Raw genomic sequence first — 17,928 nt, 5'->3', positions numbered from 1 at the left:
GATGAAAATTGTGCATCCACTATGTTTAGATAATGTTGTTGAAGTTGAGGTTGAAGCTACCATATCAATAGTAATTTGACCATAATAATTTATTTGTGAGGACTACAAAAAATTCTGAAATCTACTATGACATTTTTGCTATTGGCTTAAGATTTTCTACTATAATACGATTATAATAACAGTATGCCCTAATAAACAAATACCATAAACGAACTATATCCCGGATGGGTAAATTATCCCACAAATGGTTTGGATGATACCCCGAACACGTCGTTAAGCTCTCTTTTATGGTTATTTTTATTAGGGTGGTCAGTGGATTTTACCATTATATGGCATGGTAGAAATAAACGCTGGGTTTAAGATCAATTTACTACATAATTAATTTCAGTGTATACAGGCTTATATTGAAAAGTTGTTTGGAACGTAACGCTGCATAACATCCGCAGGGGTCCATTCCCCAGTTTGCTCAACTGTCACGCTGACAGCTGATCCGGGAGTGACAGTTCTCTCTTCGCTTCGGATGCTGACAACTCGCCACCACGTAGCTCCTCTTGGAAGTGCTTTGGGGGACAGCTTGCGTACGGATTTGTTATTGGTTGCTTCCTCCTTTTCCAGCGCACGGTGATTCAACGAGCCGCGAGCAGTAGAGACTTAGTACGCGAATAAGAAGGTGCTGAGAGTGGGATTTTTTTTCTCGCAACAAACTTGCTTTTAGCAGCAGCAGCAGAAGAGCCTTTCATTTCTCGGTACTCGGACGGGGCTGGTCGTCGATAGGAACCGAACCGCTCTTGGGACACATCATAACAAACCGGACTCGAAAATCCTCAAGGTCCCAGTGACACCAGTAAGTGCTTGTGAAAGGTGTCCTTTCCCCCTCGGCAATTTACCCCCCGGGCTATGTGATACGTGGAAGCTCGAACAGAGTGCAGTCAGTTGTTTTCGTGATTAGTGCCAGGAGTACGGGTTGCAAAAGAATCTGTGTTTGAACGAGAGGAATTCCCGGAGAATCTAGCAACAACGATGGCCATCAAACCGGGAATGGGACGGAAGGTTTCCACCAAGAACCCACCCTTTCTGAGCCATGAATTCGTTATCCAGAATCATGCCGACATTGTGTCCTGCGTCGCGATGGTTTTCGTCGTCGGATTGATGCTTCAGGTAAGAAAGTTCTGTTTCTGGGATTTAGAATAGCCTATGCTGTGTGTTATCATTAACGAATCGAGTCAGAATTTCAATTTGAAGAACATGCGTAAGAAAAAATGTGCCGCTTTGAAGTTGAATCTTGCCTTGAGAGGGTGGCTGTAGCTTGCGGTTCGATGTTTGTCTTTGCTCTCTTTTATCTGTCGATTTTGCCACGTAGCGGCTAGAGTGGAAGGTATATTTTGCCATACACAGCAGCCAATACCTATAACCTAACCTCTCTGCGCCGTGGTATGTCGTATACTACATTGTATACATGTACATTATGCAGCAGTGAACGGCCACTGCACTATTCACAGTGGGTCAAGTGCGGCGCGATGGAGTGGTCAATATACTTTTTTTTTTTAGTAAATGCTTAAAAGCCTTTCTGGACTCAGAGGCAAAACATTTTATTCTGCCATTTCACTTTTGATCCGGGGTTTAAATTTCGTGGATTGAATAAGAAGGCTTATTAATTTAATTTTTAATATTCAATTACTACTGCATACCTGTCTACAATTTTGGTTTCTGTAGTTAACAATATTTTTGTTGTAGATGATACATATACTAATTTATTATTAAATTAAAGCACAAGCTATTAATTCAACACACTTTTTTCGGAGTGTTTGTTTTAAAGCTGATACAGCAATTGGGTTCTTTAAGTTGGAATAAAATATCGAGTTTTAGACATAATCTGAAAGAACTTCGTTTTTTGAGCACAAATTGTGGTTTTTCCTAATCGTAAAATTTCCAAATTAAAAATATTTTAAAGCGGCTCTACCCCGTTTGACAAAAATTCAAGGAGGATTTTTTTACCTTGTGTATAAAAATAATACATTCAAGCATGGTCATAACATAAAAAAAACATTAAAAAACATACACACTAATCCAGTCAGTATGGTTTTACGGGGTTTTTGAATTACGGAACTGTTCGGTAAAAGTTTAAAAATCTGTGGAAAATTAATAAATGGGAAAATTTGTTCTAAACTTGTACATACTTAGCTCTGTTAATCCCATTTAATGATAGAAAATAAAATTTGTCGATTTCATTGATTCCTTATGGATAACGGTCATTTGAATTTTTACCGACTTTTTCAGCAATAAAAAAACCCAGTAAAAAAATACTGACTCCTGTAAAATAATCTGAGTGTGTATATCTTATAGTCAGTTACTCCTGCCGGCGAAAAACAGAAGAAAACTTTCGGACGAAGCGCATCACGGGAGAGATGAAAGTCGACAGATGCAACTCTCTTGAATGTCCTCTGCAGTCCGCAAATCGCACCGTATGCTCCAAAATTTGTGCGACGTAGAGGCAGTCTTAGCATAAGGTTATTACGAAGCGGTCGGGATTGAACATTCAGGTCAATTTGCCTCAGGATAGCCTCGCAATCTGTCCTTCCTTGCAGGATGTCGGCCACGGTTAGGGCTCTGCTTGTGTCTCTTCTAGTCCGGAGAAGTTCTAGGTCGATAAGTTGACAACGGCTTTCGTAACTGGGTAATCGAAACGGATCATTCCAAGACAATCTACGCAACGCAAAACGAAGAAAGCGATGTTGAACAGATTCAATTCTCTCGGCACCGTTGTTGTAGTTTGGGTTCCAAACCGCTGAAAAATACTCAAGCGTCGATCGAACAAGCGAACAATAGAGAGATTTTAGACAGTTATGTTCTTGACGCCTTATCAACAACATATTCAATGTCTTGCTTGAATGAAAGCTGCGAATCCAAGATCACACCCAAGTCTTTCACCTGATTCACCCGTTCGATTGTCGAACCAAGCAGGTCATAGCTAAATATTATCGGTTTTTTTTTTTTTTTTTTTTTTTTTAACTCTTTATTTGTTCCAAATTCAAAATAAATTACATTTCATTTTTAACCTAGGTGCTCCAGTTACTACAGTAACTTACCAGCCTTAATTGTTATGATATATATCTAAGTGTTTTTACATTGTTCCTGTCTTGGCAATTCAGTATTTTAAACAGGTTTTTTAAACCTGCATGTCAGTATAACAATTGATAGCTTAAAACTAAATAACTAAAACTAAATCTTATCTAAGTATAAAGGGAATTAATCGTTGCAATTGAGGATTGTAACGATTTTTGCCGGAAATTATTAATTATTTTGTTGGACATTTGTGCTAAAGTCTCAACATTCGAAATTCTATGTACTTCGGTAGTACTGTACCAGGGAGGCAACTTCAAAATCATCTTCAGAATTTTGTTCTGAATCCTTTAAAGTGCTTTTTTCCTGGTAGTGCAACAACTAGACCATATTGGCACAGCGTAAAGCATGGCCGGTCTAAAAACTTGTTTAAATACTAGAAGTTTATTCGTCAGGCAAAGTTTGGATTTCCTGTTTATAAGAGGATACAAACATTTTATATATTTGTTACATTTGGCTTGAATGCCCTCAATGTGATCTTTAAAAGTTAATTTATGGTCAAGTATTAATCCAAGATATTTCACTTGGTTTGACCAGGAAATTGGAACTCCGTTCATAGTGACTATGTGACTACTACTAGGTTTCAAAAACGAAGCTCTAGGCTTATGTGGAAATATTATAAGTTGAGTTTTGGAAGCGTTGGGAGAAATCTTCCATTTTTGTAAATAAGAAGAGAAAATATCTAAACTTTTCTGCAGTCTGCTGCAAATAACACGAAGACTTCTTCCTTTAGCGGAAATGCCTGTGTCATCAGCGAACAAAGATTTGTGGCAACCCTGAGGCAAATCAGGGAGGTCCGAAGTGAAAATGTTATACAATATAGGCCCAAGAATGCTACCCTGAGGAACTCCTGCCCTAACAGGTAGTCGATTAGATTTGGAATTTTGATAATTTACTTGAAGAGTTCTGTCAGTTAAATAATTTTGAACTAATTTCATAATATAAAGTGGAAAATTAAACCTTTTCAATTTAGCAATCAAACCTTCATGCCAAACACTGTCGAATGCTTTTTCTATGTCTAAAAGAGCAACTCCAGTTGAGTGGCCTTCAGATTTGTTTGAACGAATTAAATTGGTAACTCTCAAGAGTTGATGAGTAGTTGAATGCCCATGGCGAAATCCAAACTGCTCATCTGCAAAAATTGAGTTCGTATTGATGTGAAGCATCATTCTATTCAAAATTATCTTTTCAAAAAGTTTACTTATTGAAGAAAGCAAACTTATTGGGCGGTAGCTAGAAGCTTCAGCTGGATTTTTATCCGGCTTCAAAATTGGAACAACTTTTGCATTTTTCCATTTATCAGGAAAGTATGCCAAATGGAAACATCTGTTAAATAATTTTACCAGGAAAGACAAGGTACTCTCTGGGAGTTTTTTGATGAGGATATAGAAAATTCCATCATCACCTGGAGCTTTCATATTTTGAAATTTTTTAGTTATAGACCTTACTTCGTCCAAATCAGTCCCCCAGGAATCATCAAAAATATTTTCCCGAGAGAAAATATTCCGAAAATCCCGAGCAACCTGATTCTCAATAGGACTAGTAAGACCCAAACTGAAATTATGGGAACTCTCGAATTGCTTAGCAAGTTTCTGAGCTTTTTCCAAATTTGTGATCAAAATTTTACCACCTTCTTTTAGCGCTGGAATTGGCTTTTGAGGTTTTTTCAAAATTTTTGTGAGTTTCCAAAAGGGTTTGGAACTTGGGTCTAATTTAGAAATATTATTTTCAAAAGTTTTGTTCCTCAGGGCAGAGAATCGCTTTTTAATTTGTTTTTGCAAATCCCGCCAGATAACCTTCATGGCAGGATCGCGTGTTCTTTGAAATTGTCTCCTACGGACATTTTTAAGACGGATCAAGAGCTGAAGATCATCGTCTATTATAATTGAATCGAATTTAACCTCGCATTTTGGTACTGAGGCAGCTCTTGCTTCAACTATAGAAGTAGTCAGAGATTCAAGAGCATAATTAATTTCATCTTTGGTTTGCAAAGGAATGTTTGGATCGAAGTTATATTCCATAAATGTTCGATACTGCTCCCAATCAGCTCTATGGTAATTGAAAGTAGAACTGTTGGGATTAGAAATTATTTCTTGGGATATTTCAAAAGTTACTGGAAGGTGATCAGAACCGAAGTCAGCATGGGTAACCAATTGGCTACAAAGATGACATGAATCAGTTAAGACCAAATCAATAGTTGAGGGATTTCTTGCAGAAGAAAAGCATGTTGGGCTGTTTGGATATTGAATAGTGTAATAACCTGCAGAACAATCATCAAACAGAATATTACCATTGGAATTGCTTTGAGCATTATTCCATGAGCGGTGTTTTGCATTAAAATCACCAATAATGAAGAATTTAGACCTATGACGGGTAAGTTTCTGGAGGTCACCCTTGAGAAAATTCTTTTGCTGGCCTACGCATTGGAATGGCAAATAGGCAGCTATAAACGTAAGTTGTCCAAATTTTGTTTCAACAGAAACTCCCAAAGTTTCAAAAACTTTGGTTTCAAATGAAGAAAGTATTTTGTGTTTGATTCGTCTATGAATAATGATGGCAACGCCACCACAGGGTCCATCAAGACGATCATTTCTATAAATCAAATAATTTGCGTCCTTCTTAACCTTATGGTCAGGTTTAAGGAACGTTTCAGTTATAACGGCAATATGCACGTTATGAACTCTCAAAAAATTAAATAGCTCGTCTTCATTATCTTTAAGAGATCGAGCATTCCAATTTAAAATGTTTAATGCTTTAAAATCCATTACTGAATTTTAAAGTCATGACAATATTATTAGCAAATTTTACTCCAGTTTGAATAGCATCAAACATGGAGTTAGATTTAAGCATATCAGAAATCATGTCAATTAATGAATTCTGTAAAAATTCCATTTTAGGGGCAGTAATGCTTCCTAAGTCAAAATTGTCAAAATTTCCGTTAGAACGTTGGTTAGTATTTTGATTTCTACCCGCTGCAATAGCAGCATAGGTAGCTCCATTAACTCGCTGAACATTGTTAGCAGCGAGGGGAGTAGGTACAGATGAAACATTTGAAGCAGGGGTGATATTTGTACCTACGGGTACGAATGTAGAATTTGTTCCTCGCTGACCGTTGTTAACAGCAGAGGAATTTGTACCTGGTCGGAAACGTGGAGCGTGTCCTACCTGTCGGTTAGAAATATTATCGGTTGTTGTTTTCGTGAGAACGTAATAGCGGAGCATTTGGTTGGATTCACTACCAGTCTGTTTAAACTGCACCAACTAGCGAATACATTTAGCTGACGTTGAAGAAAGTGACAGTCAACAATGTAGCAGATTCGTAGGAAGATTTTGAGGTCATCTGCATATGATAACCGAGGAGCTTCGATGACCAGATGCACGTCGTTGAAGTACAGTATAAAAATTAGCGGTCCCATGTGGCTTCCCTGAGGTATACCTGATGTGGCGAAGAAGCTAGCTGCAATCTCCTATGGCAACCTTTAGTTGCCGACCGGTAAGATATGATCGAAACCAACTCAGAAGATTACTGCATACACCGAGCCTGCCGAGTTTAGCAATCGCAATAGTATGGTTCGACTTGTCGAATGCTGCGGATAGGTCTGAATAAATAACGTCCGTTTGAACCCGATCCGACATGCTTTCGATTATATACGATGTGAGACACAGCAGATATTGGTGGTTGTAGAGCGGCCGACAGTATACCCATGTTGATCAGCACTCAAATACTGCTTGCAATGGGACAGCAACGGTTCCATAATCACTAGCTCGAATAGCTTCGAAACGGCACTTAACGATGTAATTCCTCGATAGTTATCCACAGCTCGTTTCCTTCCTTTTTTGTGGACGGGAAACATGTGCGCAAATTTCCAGCAAGATGGAAATATGCCACTGGAGAGAGACATTCGGAACAGGCGAAGAAGCGGAATTAGCAATATGTCTCTTCAAAAATACTGATGGAACTCCATCAGGTCCAGGATTGAAAGATGACTTGAGCAGAGTCGCGGCTTTAGAAATCATCTCAACATTAACATCAATTGCACCCAGCGTTTGATCATTTACTGGAACGTTCCTGGCAGCCAGGTTAATATGGTCGTCAGTTAGTATCTCATTAGTGAATACACTGGCAAACTTTTCAGAAAAAAGGTGGCATATATCCTGAACGCTGGCAGCAACTTCTCCATTGAATTCCATAGACGATGGGAGGCCGGATTCCCTGCGTTGCTCGTTCACGTAGGTCCAAAAGGATTTCGGGTGTAGCTTAAGTTTGCGCTGGCTGCCTCGTTGGAAACTTGAAAAGCATTCACGACTGACTCGCTGGTACATGTGATTCAGCCTCACATAATGTAGTTTCAGAGGAAGCATGCGATACTTCGTAAATCTTCTCAATGCTGCTCTCTTGATTGACTTCAACCTAGATAGCTACGTATATCTCGTCTGCCAGGGAGGGTGAGACACTTTGTGGTGAGTTCTTTTTGGGACGTGCCTGTCAATGACATATGCCAAGACATGTGAAAAGGTTTGCGCTGCAGCCTCAACGTCATCTGCATCAAGGATGTTCTCCCATACCATGCTAGACAATACATCTATGATGCTACGGTGGTCAGCTTTACGGAAGTCACAAGAAACCGTAGCAGGATAGTCGTTTTGCCGGATGCATCGTGTTTGGAGTGTTAATTGGGAGCTTTCTGTAGCTGTAGGATTTTTGCATAAGTACCCGTAAATTGTGTGGCAATTACAATCCAAGCAATACTTAAAAATAAGAATATCATATTAAACTACGCCAATACATTTCTAAACATTTTATACTACAACCAACTTTATCTTCTTCGTTATATACTTTTACTCATTGGACATAATGATTCTGGAATCGATTTATCTTCACACATTGAAACTTGAATTGTTGGGGTTCTGAGATATGGATTAGAAAAAATTAGACAGTTTTTTTTCAAAACCCTTGACCTAATACAATCAGACTTAAGGAAATTTTTAAGAATCTCGATAGAAAATAAATGTTCAAAACGTCAAAAAGTGAATATTAAAAACCAAGGGTTTGCAAAAGTTCCACAGCTTGTGGACATTGCTGAATGAATTTGATGAGAATTTCCAAGATACTCGAAATTCATTGGATAATTCCTACGGATGAATTGTGAGGAAAACAAGTGATATTTTAGCATTCCTTTTGAACCGTAACGAGAATTCCAAGGTAGTTCAGAAAAGAATCCCAAGAGAATCATGAGTAGGATTCAAAGTAAATTTCCAACCGAATTCTGAGGAGGATTCCAGCGTAATTCCAATACAGCAAACCCAGTTAATAATTTTAAGAAAATGTCAGAGTGAATCAAATAGCCTTCTATCGACGACAACATATCAAGAAGACTGGCAACTCTTCCATTTTCTCATACGTCTGGTATGAGACAGGCAGAATCGCGTCATCTGCCGCTCGAAGGTAAATGCTCCGAACGAATTGGATAGCAAAGGTTCTATCACAGACAAACAGACGTAACTCTTTGAAAAACTTGTTCTTGAAAACATAGTATCTCAAAACATATAACCTCAGTAGCGACACCTATCTGGCTTCTCGCGGAAAACAAGCATGCTCGCTAACTCGTAAACAATATTGCATAAAAGTTCTATATAATATATAGAAACGTCAAAGTGATCCGATGCCAGCGCTGCGGCGAGTAGTTCGCGGAACTGATAATATTCAAATCAACCGTTAAATGCATGAACGAAGATACACAATGAAGAGTTACGTCTGTTTGTCTGTGGTTCTATCCTCAGAATAAAGGTTTGTGTATTTGCTCATTTTTCAATGCGTTGCTGCGCTACCATAGAGGTAACTCTAAGACTAGTAGGTCCCGAAGAAACGTGCTCAACTTTTTGGCTCAGCTCTGGTACTATCTTCGGTCCCAAGCTAATCGATGCACCCCTCAAAACATAGGAAAATCCACGAACCCCTTACTTTATCTGCCAAACTTTCATAGCGAATCAAAACAAACATAGTGTAGTACTAGAATTTCGACTATAATGGGGTACGTTAATCGATTTGCTTGGGACCAGTAGGCTAGTCAAGTAGCGCCACTCCTAGCGGTCGCTGAAAGCTTCTTTTGACAGCAAAATTTTCGTTTCGTTATGTTAGGAAAAGTCGGGAAATTGCGAGGGTGGCGACTCTGTGTACGATGCAGGAAAAATTGTGTGTTGCTATGGTTAGCTGAGCGCACGATGAGTAGATAGAAATGAGGGGGATAGAAGAAATAGGGTTTAAGTGCCTTTGATCGATTCTCTTCATCGACTTTCTCTTTTGTTAATAATCTAGCTGCAAACACATTCCTTGATTCGTGTGCCATTCTGGATGCTAGAGGAGAACCTCCTTTATCAAACTATGTGGCAGAAATAGCGCGAAATCTGTTTATAAAGCTGTGTCTATAAGTCGATCTAAGTCACTTACACCCCTTTCCTTCTAACCCCCAAATAAGATTGATGACGATTCTGAAGATTTCCTGCCGTACTTTGCGCGATGCAAGAGCGAGAAATGAAATTTTTAGAAGATTGATTGGCTAGTGCAAGATTTGTTGAGCATCACTTACATTTCATAAAACGAGCAGACACTATTCGGATTCCCGATCCAGGTTGAACCCGAATCAGAAATAAATTCGATATTAACAACCAGATTGTCGCTTTAAACACCTCTTCCAGGCCACCAACTCGATCGCCAGCATCTTCATTGCCTTGCACCACAACGTCACTGGTGCCGATCCGAGCCATGAGAACCCCCAGGGTGAACCCTACTTCTACACCTCCGGCTGGAAGGATGGCTGTGCGGTGTTTTTCTACACCCTGATCTGCATCATCATGCACGCCATCCTGCAGGAGTACGTCTTGGATGTAAGTGGTTTGTTCGTATGGCTTTTTCAACCGCTCTAACAATGATATTCATTCGCAGAAAATCTCCAAGAAGCTGCACCTGTCCAAGTTCAAGCTGTCCCGCTTCAACGAATCCGGTCAGCTGGTAGTGTTCTACGCTATGTCCTTCCTGTGGGGCTTCGACGTGATCGTCCGGGAGCAGTACATTGGCAACATGGCCAAACTGTGGGAGGGCTTCCCCGAGCACCCGATGATGTTCCTGCATAAGCTGTTTTTCATCATTCAGCTGGCGTACTATCTGCACATGCTGCCGGAACTGTACTTCCAGAAGGTGAAAAAGGATGAACAGAGGGCCAAGGTTGAGCATGCCCTCGGTGGGTTCTTCCTCATCGCTACTGCCTACTTCCTAGGGTGAGTATAGAGATGAAAGCGTTCGAAACTGGTTGATATAATAATAATCATTAAAACATTTGTTATTACATCAGATTCCAGCGCATCGCTCTGGTCCTGCTGACTCTGCACTACTTCTGCGAGTTCATCTCTCACGCATTCCAACTGGTTAACATTTTCGACAAGGAGGAGAAGTTTGTACGACGTAAGTGTAGGCCTTTCACTTTTCCATTGTAAAATCGACCGGATTTTCCAATCGACTGGCTACGGGTTCGCGCTTATTTCACTCACCTTTATAATTATTTTTTCACAGTGCGCCTGGCCCACAATGTGGTGTTCATCTTGACCCGCTTCGCCACGATGGTGCTGGCCTTCCTGACGCTGTTCTACGGAATCGACAACGTGTCGCAAATGAAGCGTAGCTTCATGCTGGCCACGGTCTTCGGCCTGCAGGGTTACCTGATCTTCGACTTTATCTCTAACGTGCTGCGATCGAAGCGTGAAAGCTCGACCGAACAGCAGTCCGATCGTCCCCAGAAGCAGGCCCTGGTCAAGAGCGAAAAGTCCAAGAAGGAACGCAAGAAGGAAAGCGATCTGCCCGAAGCCGATCAGAATGCCGCCCAGGCTTCGCCGGCCCCGGCCGGTGGAAAGGCCTCCAAGAAGGTTAAAACTAAATAAGTCAGTCCAGTTCTGTCGTTCATCTCTTGAGTTGCATTAAGTTTCTTACGGAACAAAAAATAAACACACAAACACACACACAACAGCAAACAGCGTATGGTAGGAAATTTTTTAGAAATTTTAAATCAAAGTACATATGCTCAAACCCGATTCAAAAATCCACTTTTTTACTCACAAATCAGCGCCATCTGATTTCTCGCGCGGGTACCAGTCGAGATAGTTTTTAGTTAAACAGTTTTTTTTTTTTTCAAATCATTTCCTTTTTCTCGATGCCTGTCCTCTTTGACCCTGTGAGCTCATAGGTTTAAAAAAAGGTATCTTTATCAGTATAATCGAACGGGATGCGAAATGAAAATGGTTTTTATATGCATTTACAACAACATGGAATGCAGATGTGCATGCAGAACAGCAATACAGGAGCAAGCCTGTTAGCAAACATTATGAGAAGCTCGTGAAGTTTATACATTATTATTTTTTGTTGAAAGAGTCTTTATTTTAAGTTTTTTTTTTTCCCTTTTACGATTTACACGCAAATTGAGTTCGAGAAACAGGATCAGAGTATACACTTATTTTTTTGTATGTTCTAATGCAATAATTAAATAAAAACTGAAACAAATTCTATCCGAACTGGATCTAGTGTTTTCAAAGATAGATATCACCGCTCCTTTTAAGCTCTTAGTTGCTCCGCTTAGCCCTTCTGCGCCTCTTGTCACCCACACACTCAAACTAGCTCAGTAAAATCTTCAACAGCGGAAAAGAAAACGTCGTATTAAGATCACAGACAAACAGACGTAACTCTTTCTCCTCGATGGTCGTACACGCATTTAACGTTCAATATAAATATTGTTAGTTGCGCGAATCCATCACCACATCGTTGGCATCGGATCACTTTGGCGTTTCTATACATTCCATCGAATTTGTATGCAACTTGGCAAGCAAACTTTTTTCCGCGAATAACACTCGAGATGTCGTTAGTGAGTTCCGTGACGATATATTTAAGGAAGAATATTTAATGATTTACGTCTGTTTTTATGCATTAAGATGTTCTAATTTTGTAATTTGGTCATCTGAATAAACGAGTTGACTTTAATCGCTCCGTAAGAAAAGCAGGGAAAGTATACATCAGTTGAAATCAATATAAAGACGCGTACTTATTACAACTGTGGAAGTGCATCTAGAACACTAAGTTGAGAGCACGCCATAAGCTATGCGATATGCAATAAGCTTGAAATGCGAAGAAGAAGAAGAAGACGAAGACAACACCACCGGCGCCGCTAACAATAATTGTTGACATGCTAAATAATGATTCGAAAATTATAAATTTTCCATACATTTTTGTATGGCATCCTTATATCAATTTCCGAAGGAGAAAATAACATTTCCATTTTTTTTCTCCTACGTACATGATGCAATTTGTTCTTTCTTAGGCTCATATTGTAGCATGATAATGTGGCTTCCAAAACACAAATGATTTAGAACTCCTCTGATTCTTAGATTTGGGAGGAGCCATGCTTTTTAAAGTGTCTTTATATTAATTTCCACTAGTGTAGCCTTCTTTAATTCATATGGCCTATCGATTGAAGAATAGATAATCTTGCTATAAATCCTACATTTTGAATATTGAAATATTGAATCCTGATCTTCAAAACAGCTGCACAGCGAATGAGAACAACCCAAATTTGAGATTAGTTCACTCATAATCGCCAAAAGTGCAGGAACTCAGCGATGAGTAAATTTGTCTCATGGTTTCCTGTGGAAAACCTAAAAAATCTGCCGGAAAATGAGGACATTGACGAAAATTTTATTCAGTCTCGGAGTAGTACCAATAGACTAATAGAATCCAATCTTTACTTTTCTCAAATTCGGGAATTTTTCCCTGGAAAATTTTGGAAAAACCTGGGAAAACATTAGACAAATTTTACTCATATGAGTGAACTAAACTCAAATTTGGGTCGTTTTCATTCGCCGTGTGGTGTAGATCAACTACCAAGTGAGCTATTAAAACACAGTGGTGATGCTCTTGCTACACTGAAACAAATCGACATGTACCGTTTACTGGATCCATCTTATAACATAGCAATGTCAGTAGATTTATTCATTCTATGTGATGATTGATAGATTCCATTGTATTATCACTTTAAAACTATTACTGCGATATGGAATGATTTCTATCGTAATTTCACATACTTTGTACTTGATAATACTTTGCTTCGAACGTGGTTAGCGATAGGTAAAAAGTATATGAATATTGTCTGATATATTTCATGGTGAAAAATTGTTGATATGTCATGTTGATATATGTGGGAACAGACATCTAGAAAGTAATGGAAAATCATATAAGTTTGCATTATTAGAAATTGACGTTTGTTGATATGTCGCGTGTAAACAGACATGTAGAAACTATTGGACTGTCATTTAACTTTGCAGTATAGGAAAACATGTATATCTCATATCTCATTGGAATAGCTTCCTTTGATTTTTGAGGTTTAAAGATTGTAAACAGATTTATCCCAATCATTATATAGTCATATAGATTTGCCTTTTAAGAAATCCAACAGCAAACATTTGTTTTGGCATGTTTTTCTGGGATGAATATCGCTCAAAATAAAATACATCTTACATGATTGCTCTTCATAAATTATTGAAACAATTTTCAACGATGTTATCGTACACTCATTAAATTGATTAGTTGATATTGTTGATATTGTAAATATTGCTAACAACAATGATACTGTATTGAATAATTTTTGTTTGTTATTGTTTCATAAGATAAGGGGTTCCGGAAAAGAATGTATTGAGATTGAAAAAAAAAAAATGATTCTACTGCAATATTTACTTTGCTGTGATTCTTATTGTAAGCCTTCTACACAGCTAATTCAGATTCCAGCCCTAGTACTCGAACTTCATGAACCAGTTCCATCAACTCATATAATTTAGTCGTTGTTTTATTGCACACAGGCGCATTAAGAAAGATTTGAACAAACGACACCACCGAAACGGAACATAAACTTGTCAGTGCTATTTGTCTTCACTCTAGCAAAACGAGCATAAAGTTGCACTACATTCCATGTCAGGAGAGCTGTTCTTACTTTTGCTAATTGAACGAGCTCAATCTTGAAGTCAGCCGTAGCCCAGTGGAATCGAGCGCAGAAACCGAAAGCATCACACCTCAACAGTTCTTGATCGAATCCCAAATCAGCTACAATAAAAAAAGACACAACTGTGAAAGCTCCCACTGCCTGATGTTTATTTTTCGATTTATTTTTAGAAATCGATTAAATACATGTGTCAAAAGAAGAAGTAAATTTCATGTGATTTTCACATAAACTTTACTTCGATTGATTTATGACACATATATTATATTGTGGTGAAACGTAAAGCTTATGCTTATGGGTTTCAAATCCATTCAGTTAATTATTATAATTTGACTGATTTTCATTTATCATATGACGATCACATAAAAGTTACCAAATTATCAGCATTGTAAATGTATCAGATATTCATATAGAATTTACCTGACACATTTTCAATCATATCATTTTCAATTGATTATCTTATAGCGCAAATTTATTAGATTTCCACATAACAGGAATATGTCAAATTGGTTCAGTGTAGAGCGCTGCACTGGGTAATTGCCAAGATTTGTGAGGAGGAGATATTACCGATCTACAAAAATGGCGAACACGGACCAAATTTTCGCGATTCGGCAGGTTCTGCAGAAATGCCGCGAATACAACGTGCCCACACATCATTTGTTCATCGATTTCAAATCCACATACGACCCAATCGATCGAGATCAGTTATGGCAGATTATGCACGAGTACGTATTTCCGGATACACTGACGCGATTGGTCAAGGCGTTGATGGATCGAGTGATGTGCGTTGTTCGAGTATCGAGGAAACACTCGAGTCCCTTTGAATCTCGAAGGGGGTTACGACAAGGTGATGGACTTCCTGAAGATCGTGCAAAAACACATCGACATCATGGCACGGAACTTTGAGACGATTCCCAACTAACAATTTTCACAATGTAACGCTTTACTCATTTCATTTATACAGCCTCAAGCTGTATTCAAACGTTATACGATATGAGGAAACCTTTACTCAACCTCTATACAAGCAAATCTGGCGAACTTAGTCAGCTACTTATGGCTGTTGGAACGGTCGGGAGAAGCTCTTATTGCATATCCATTAACGCTTCTTCTATACAGCTGTTATCCTGCTGTTTAGTTGTGTGTGAACTTGAAAGGCGCTTATTCAACCTTTTCCTGGTTATCCAATAATCACTACACAGCTTTCTCTTGAAGCCGGGTTAAATACTGTTTACGCTTTTTTATGAAGGAATTTATTGAGTTTATTTTGCTGTGAATCAAATTAATCGAAATTAATTACAAATCATCACCAAATTATTTACCCTGCACCGGAACCTGGAATCGAACTCGAGACGACCTCATTGGCAAACCTTGACACTACCAACTGTGCTACGCCAACACTTTGAACTTGTGTAAACAAATCAACATTCCCTTCTACAACAAAATCGCTGAGTAGAGGCTTTATAATAGTGCACACGAATCATTTTTCTCGACTAGTTATAAAAGAGCAGAGTAAAAGCTGTAAAACTGCACAGGTCTAAAAATAAACCTAGTTGACTGTGAAAATGCTTCCGAAGTTGCTCTAACACAGTTTATAAGCTGAGTACAGGTTGTTTAATTGTTGAAAAAGCACTTTTGATATTTATGTTATTCAGCAAGAGTGGTTGGTTATTTAGAAGCCATCAAATGAGTAATATATTCACTTTGTTAGCTTAGTTTTGCAGCTACAAGTTGAAAGTTGATTAGTGTGTGTATAGAAGTGACATAAGCATTTATTGGCTGATGTTATTCAGTGCGACTGACAAATTGAATAATGGTTGTGAGAAAGTTGAGTAAACACTCTCCAAAACTATTTTGCTAGCTTTTGCTTGTAGCTGTATCTGCAGCTTCTTTTCAGCTACTTTACAGCACAATGCTGGAAAAGTTGGCTTACAAAGCAGAAAATGTTAGTTGGGTTGCTTAAACGTACATCAGACTGAAAGTAGAAGCTAGGCGGATTGGACTTGCCATCAACGCATCGGAGACAACATACAAGAAAAGATGAGGTTCAAGAGAAGACAATGTTAGCCTCCCACCCCGAGTTCAGATTGACGGTGACGAAATCGAGGTGGTCGACGAGTTCGTGTATTTGGGCTTACTTGTGACCGCTGAAAATGATACCAGCAGAGACATTCAAAGACGCATTATGGCAGGGAATCGTCCCTACTTTGGACTCCCTCCGGTTGAATAATATTCGCCGCCGCAGGAAGTTGACTATCTAAAAGACGCTGATTAGACCGGTGATCCTGGACCTGGATTATGCTCGTGGAGGAACAACTTGGTGTTTTCGAACGGAAGGTGTTGCGTACCATCTACGGTGGAGTGCAGATGGATGATGGAACGTGGAAGAGGCGAATGAACCACGAATTGCACCAGCTAATAGGAAATCTATCCATCGTCCACATTGCAAAAATTGGACGACTACGGTGGGCTGGGCACATCGTAAGAATGCCGGACGACGACCCAGTGGTTCTCGAAAGCGACCCAACAGGAACAATAAGAAAAGGCACGCAGCGGACAAATTGGATCGATCAAGGAGAAGGCATCCTGCGGACCCTTCGTCCCTTCGCAGACTACGTTGCTGGCGAAATGTGGCCATGGATCGAGTAGAGTGGAGACAACTTCTTCGGACAGCAGAGGACAACTAGGCCTTAGCCTGATTGGTATGCATGGTATAATTTATATAACATAGACAAAATTGTAAAAAAAATAGCACTTAAGGCAACGGTCTACACTGCCCTTTTCAGCATAATTGTTTCATTCGATAAAGCAGTAAGCCGAGAAAAACGGTAGCCTCCCGTTGTATGGTAGTCCGAAGTACCTTTTCCCCCGTACATACTATGGTTTATATCATGCATAACATTTGATAATGGCACAAAAGCATTTGTAAACAAACTTTCTAAGGCCCTTTACACGCGAACCAAAGTACGCCCACGCAAACCAGCAACATCATCGGATAAGGGCAACTATCACCTTTCCGAATCTGGTATTGGTTTGTATGGGCGTACTTTGGTTCGCGTGTAAAGGGCCTTAGAAAGTTTGTTTACAAATGCTTTTGTGCCGTTATCAAATGTTATGCCTGATATCATGTTATATAGGCTGTCTTGTAATGAGCACTCATACATAGGATTTCCAGTGAAAACTAGGTGTATGAGTGCTCATTGCAAGACAGCCTATATTACATGATATATACCATAGTCTGTACGGAGTATAATCAACAGTATAATGCCCCGTACAGACTATGGCCTATATTATGTAATATAGGCTGTCTTGCAATGAGCACTCATACATCTAGTTTTCACTGGAAATTCTATATGTGAGTGCTCATTGCAAGACAGTCTATATTACATGATATAAGCCTTAGTCTGTACGGGGTATAAGGATATCATCAAAGCCACCTGGAGATCACCATACCAACACCAGAAAACCAAATTGTGCGCAGAGATCTCAGCAAACATTTCTCTTGTTTGCTGAGATTCAGCTAAGCATTATCCGAGACTCACCAATCAAATGTCACTTTTGTTGAGATCTCAGTGAAACTTATTTTTGCTGAGATTTGCACAACCGAGCTCGGTTGAAAAAACTAAGTGTGTAGTTGCAGCACCGACAAACCGACATGAATGACCATAGCTAAAACAATAAAATTTCTGACCAGAGCACACTACTGACATCTGGCTCCGTGTTCGCGGGAAATATTTAGCTAAGCCATGAATCCGCATGCAACAGTTATGAATTGGTTCGTGCC

The 17,928-nt window shown here is 39.2% G+C and overlaps 1 protein-coding gene across 1 annotated transcript; it reads left to right on the top strand.

Moving 5' to 3' along the window:
- The first annotated feature begins 615 nt into the window (after positions 1-615).
- Positions 616-11,679, top strand: TRAM (translocating chain-associated membrane protein 1). Its single transcript, XM_065233397.1, has 5 exons — positions 616-1,158; positions 9,817-10,005; positions 10,064-10,395; positions 10,470-10,579; positions 10,688-11,679. The coding sequence occupies exons 1-5, from the start codon at positions 1,021-1,023 to the stop codon at positions 11,050-11,052; spliced, it is 1,134 nt and encodes a 377-aa protein (XP_065089469.1). The 5' UTR covers positions 616-1,020; the 3' UTR covers positions 11,053-11,679.
- The last annotated feature ends 6,249 nt before the right edge of the window (positions 11,680-17,928 follow it).

Source organism: Ochlerotatus camptorhynchus, unplaced genomic scaffold, assembly GCF_037179485.1.
Source record: "Ochlerotatus camptorhynchus isolate MF236.1 unplaced genomic scaffold, CSIRO-AGI_Acam_v1.1 ptg000401l, whole genome shotgun sequence".
In the NCBI taxonomy this organism is placed as follows: domain Eukaryota; kingdom Metazoa; phylum Arthropoda; class Insecta; order Diptera; family Culicidae; genus Ochlerotatus; species Ochlerotatus camptorhynchus.
The sequence above is the reverse complement of the archived record's forward strand: the minus strand, read 5'-3'. Positions and strand labels throughout refer to the sequence as shown.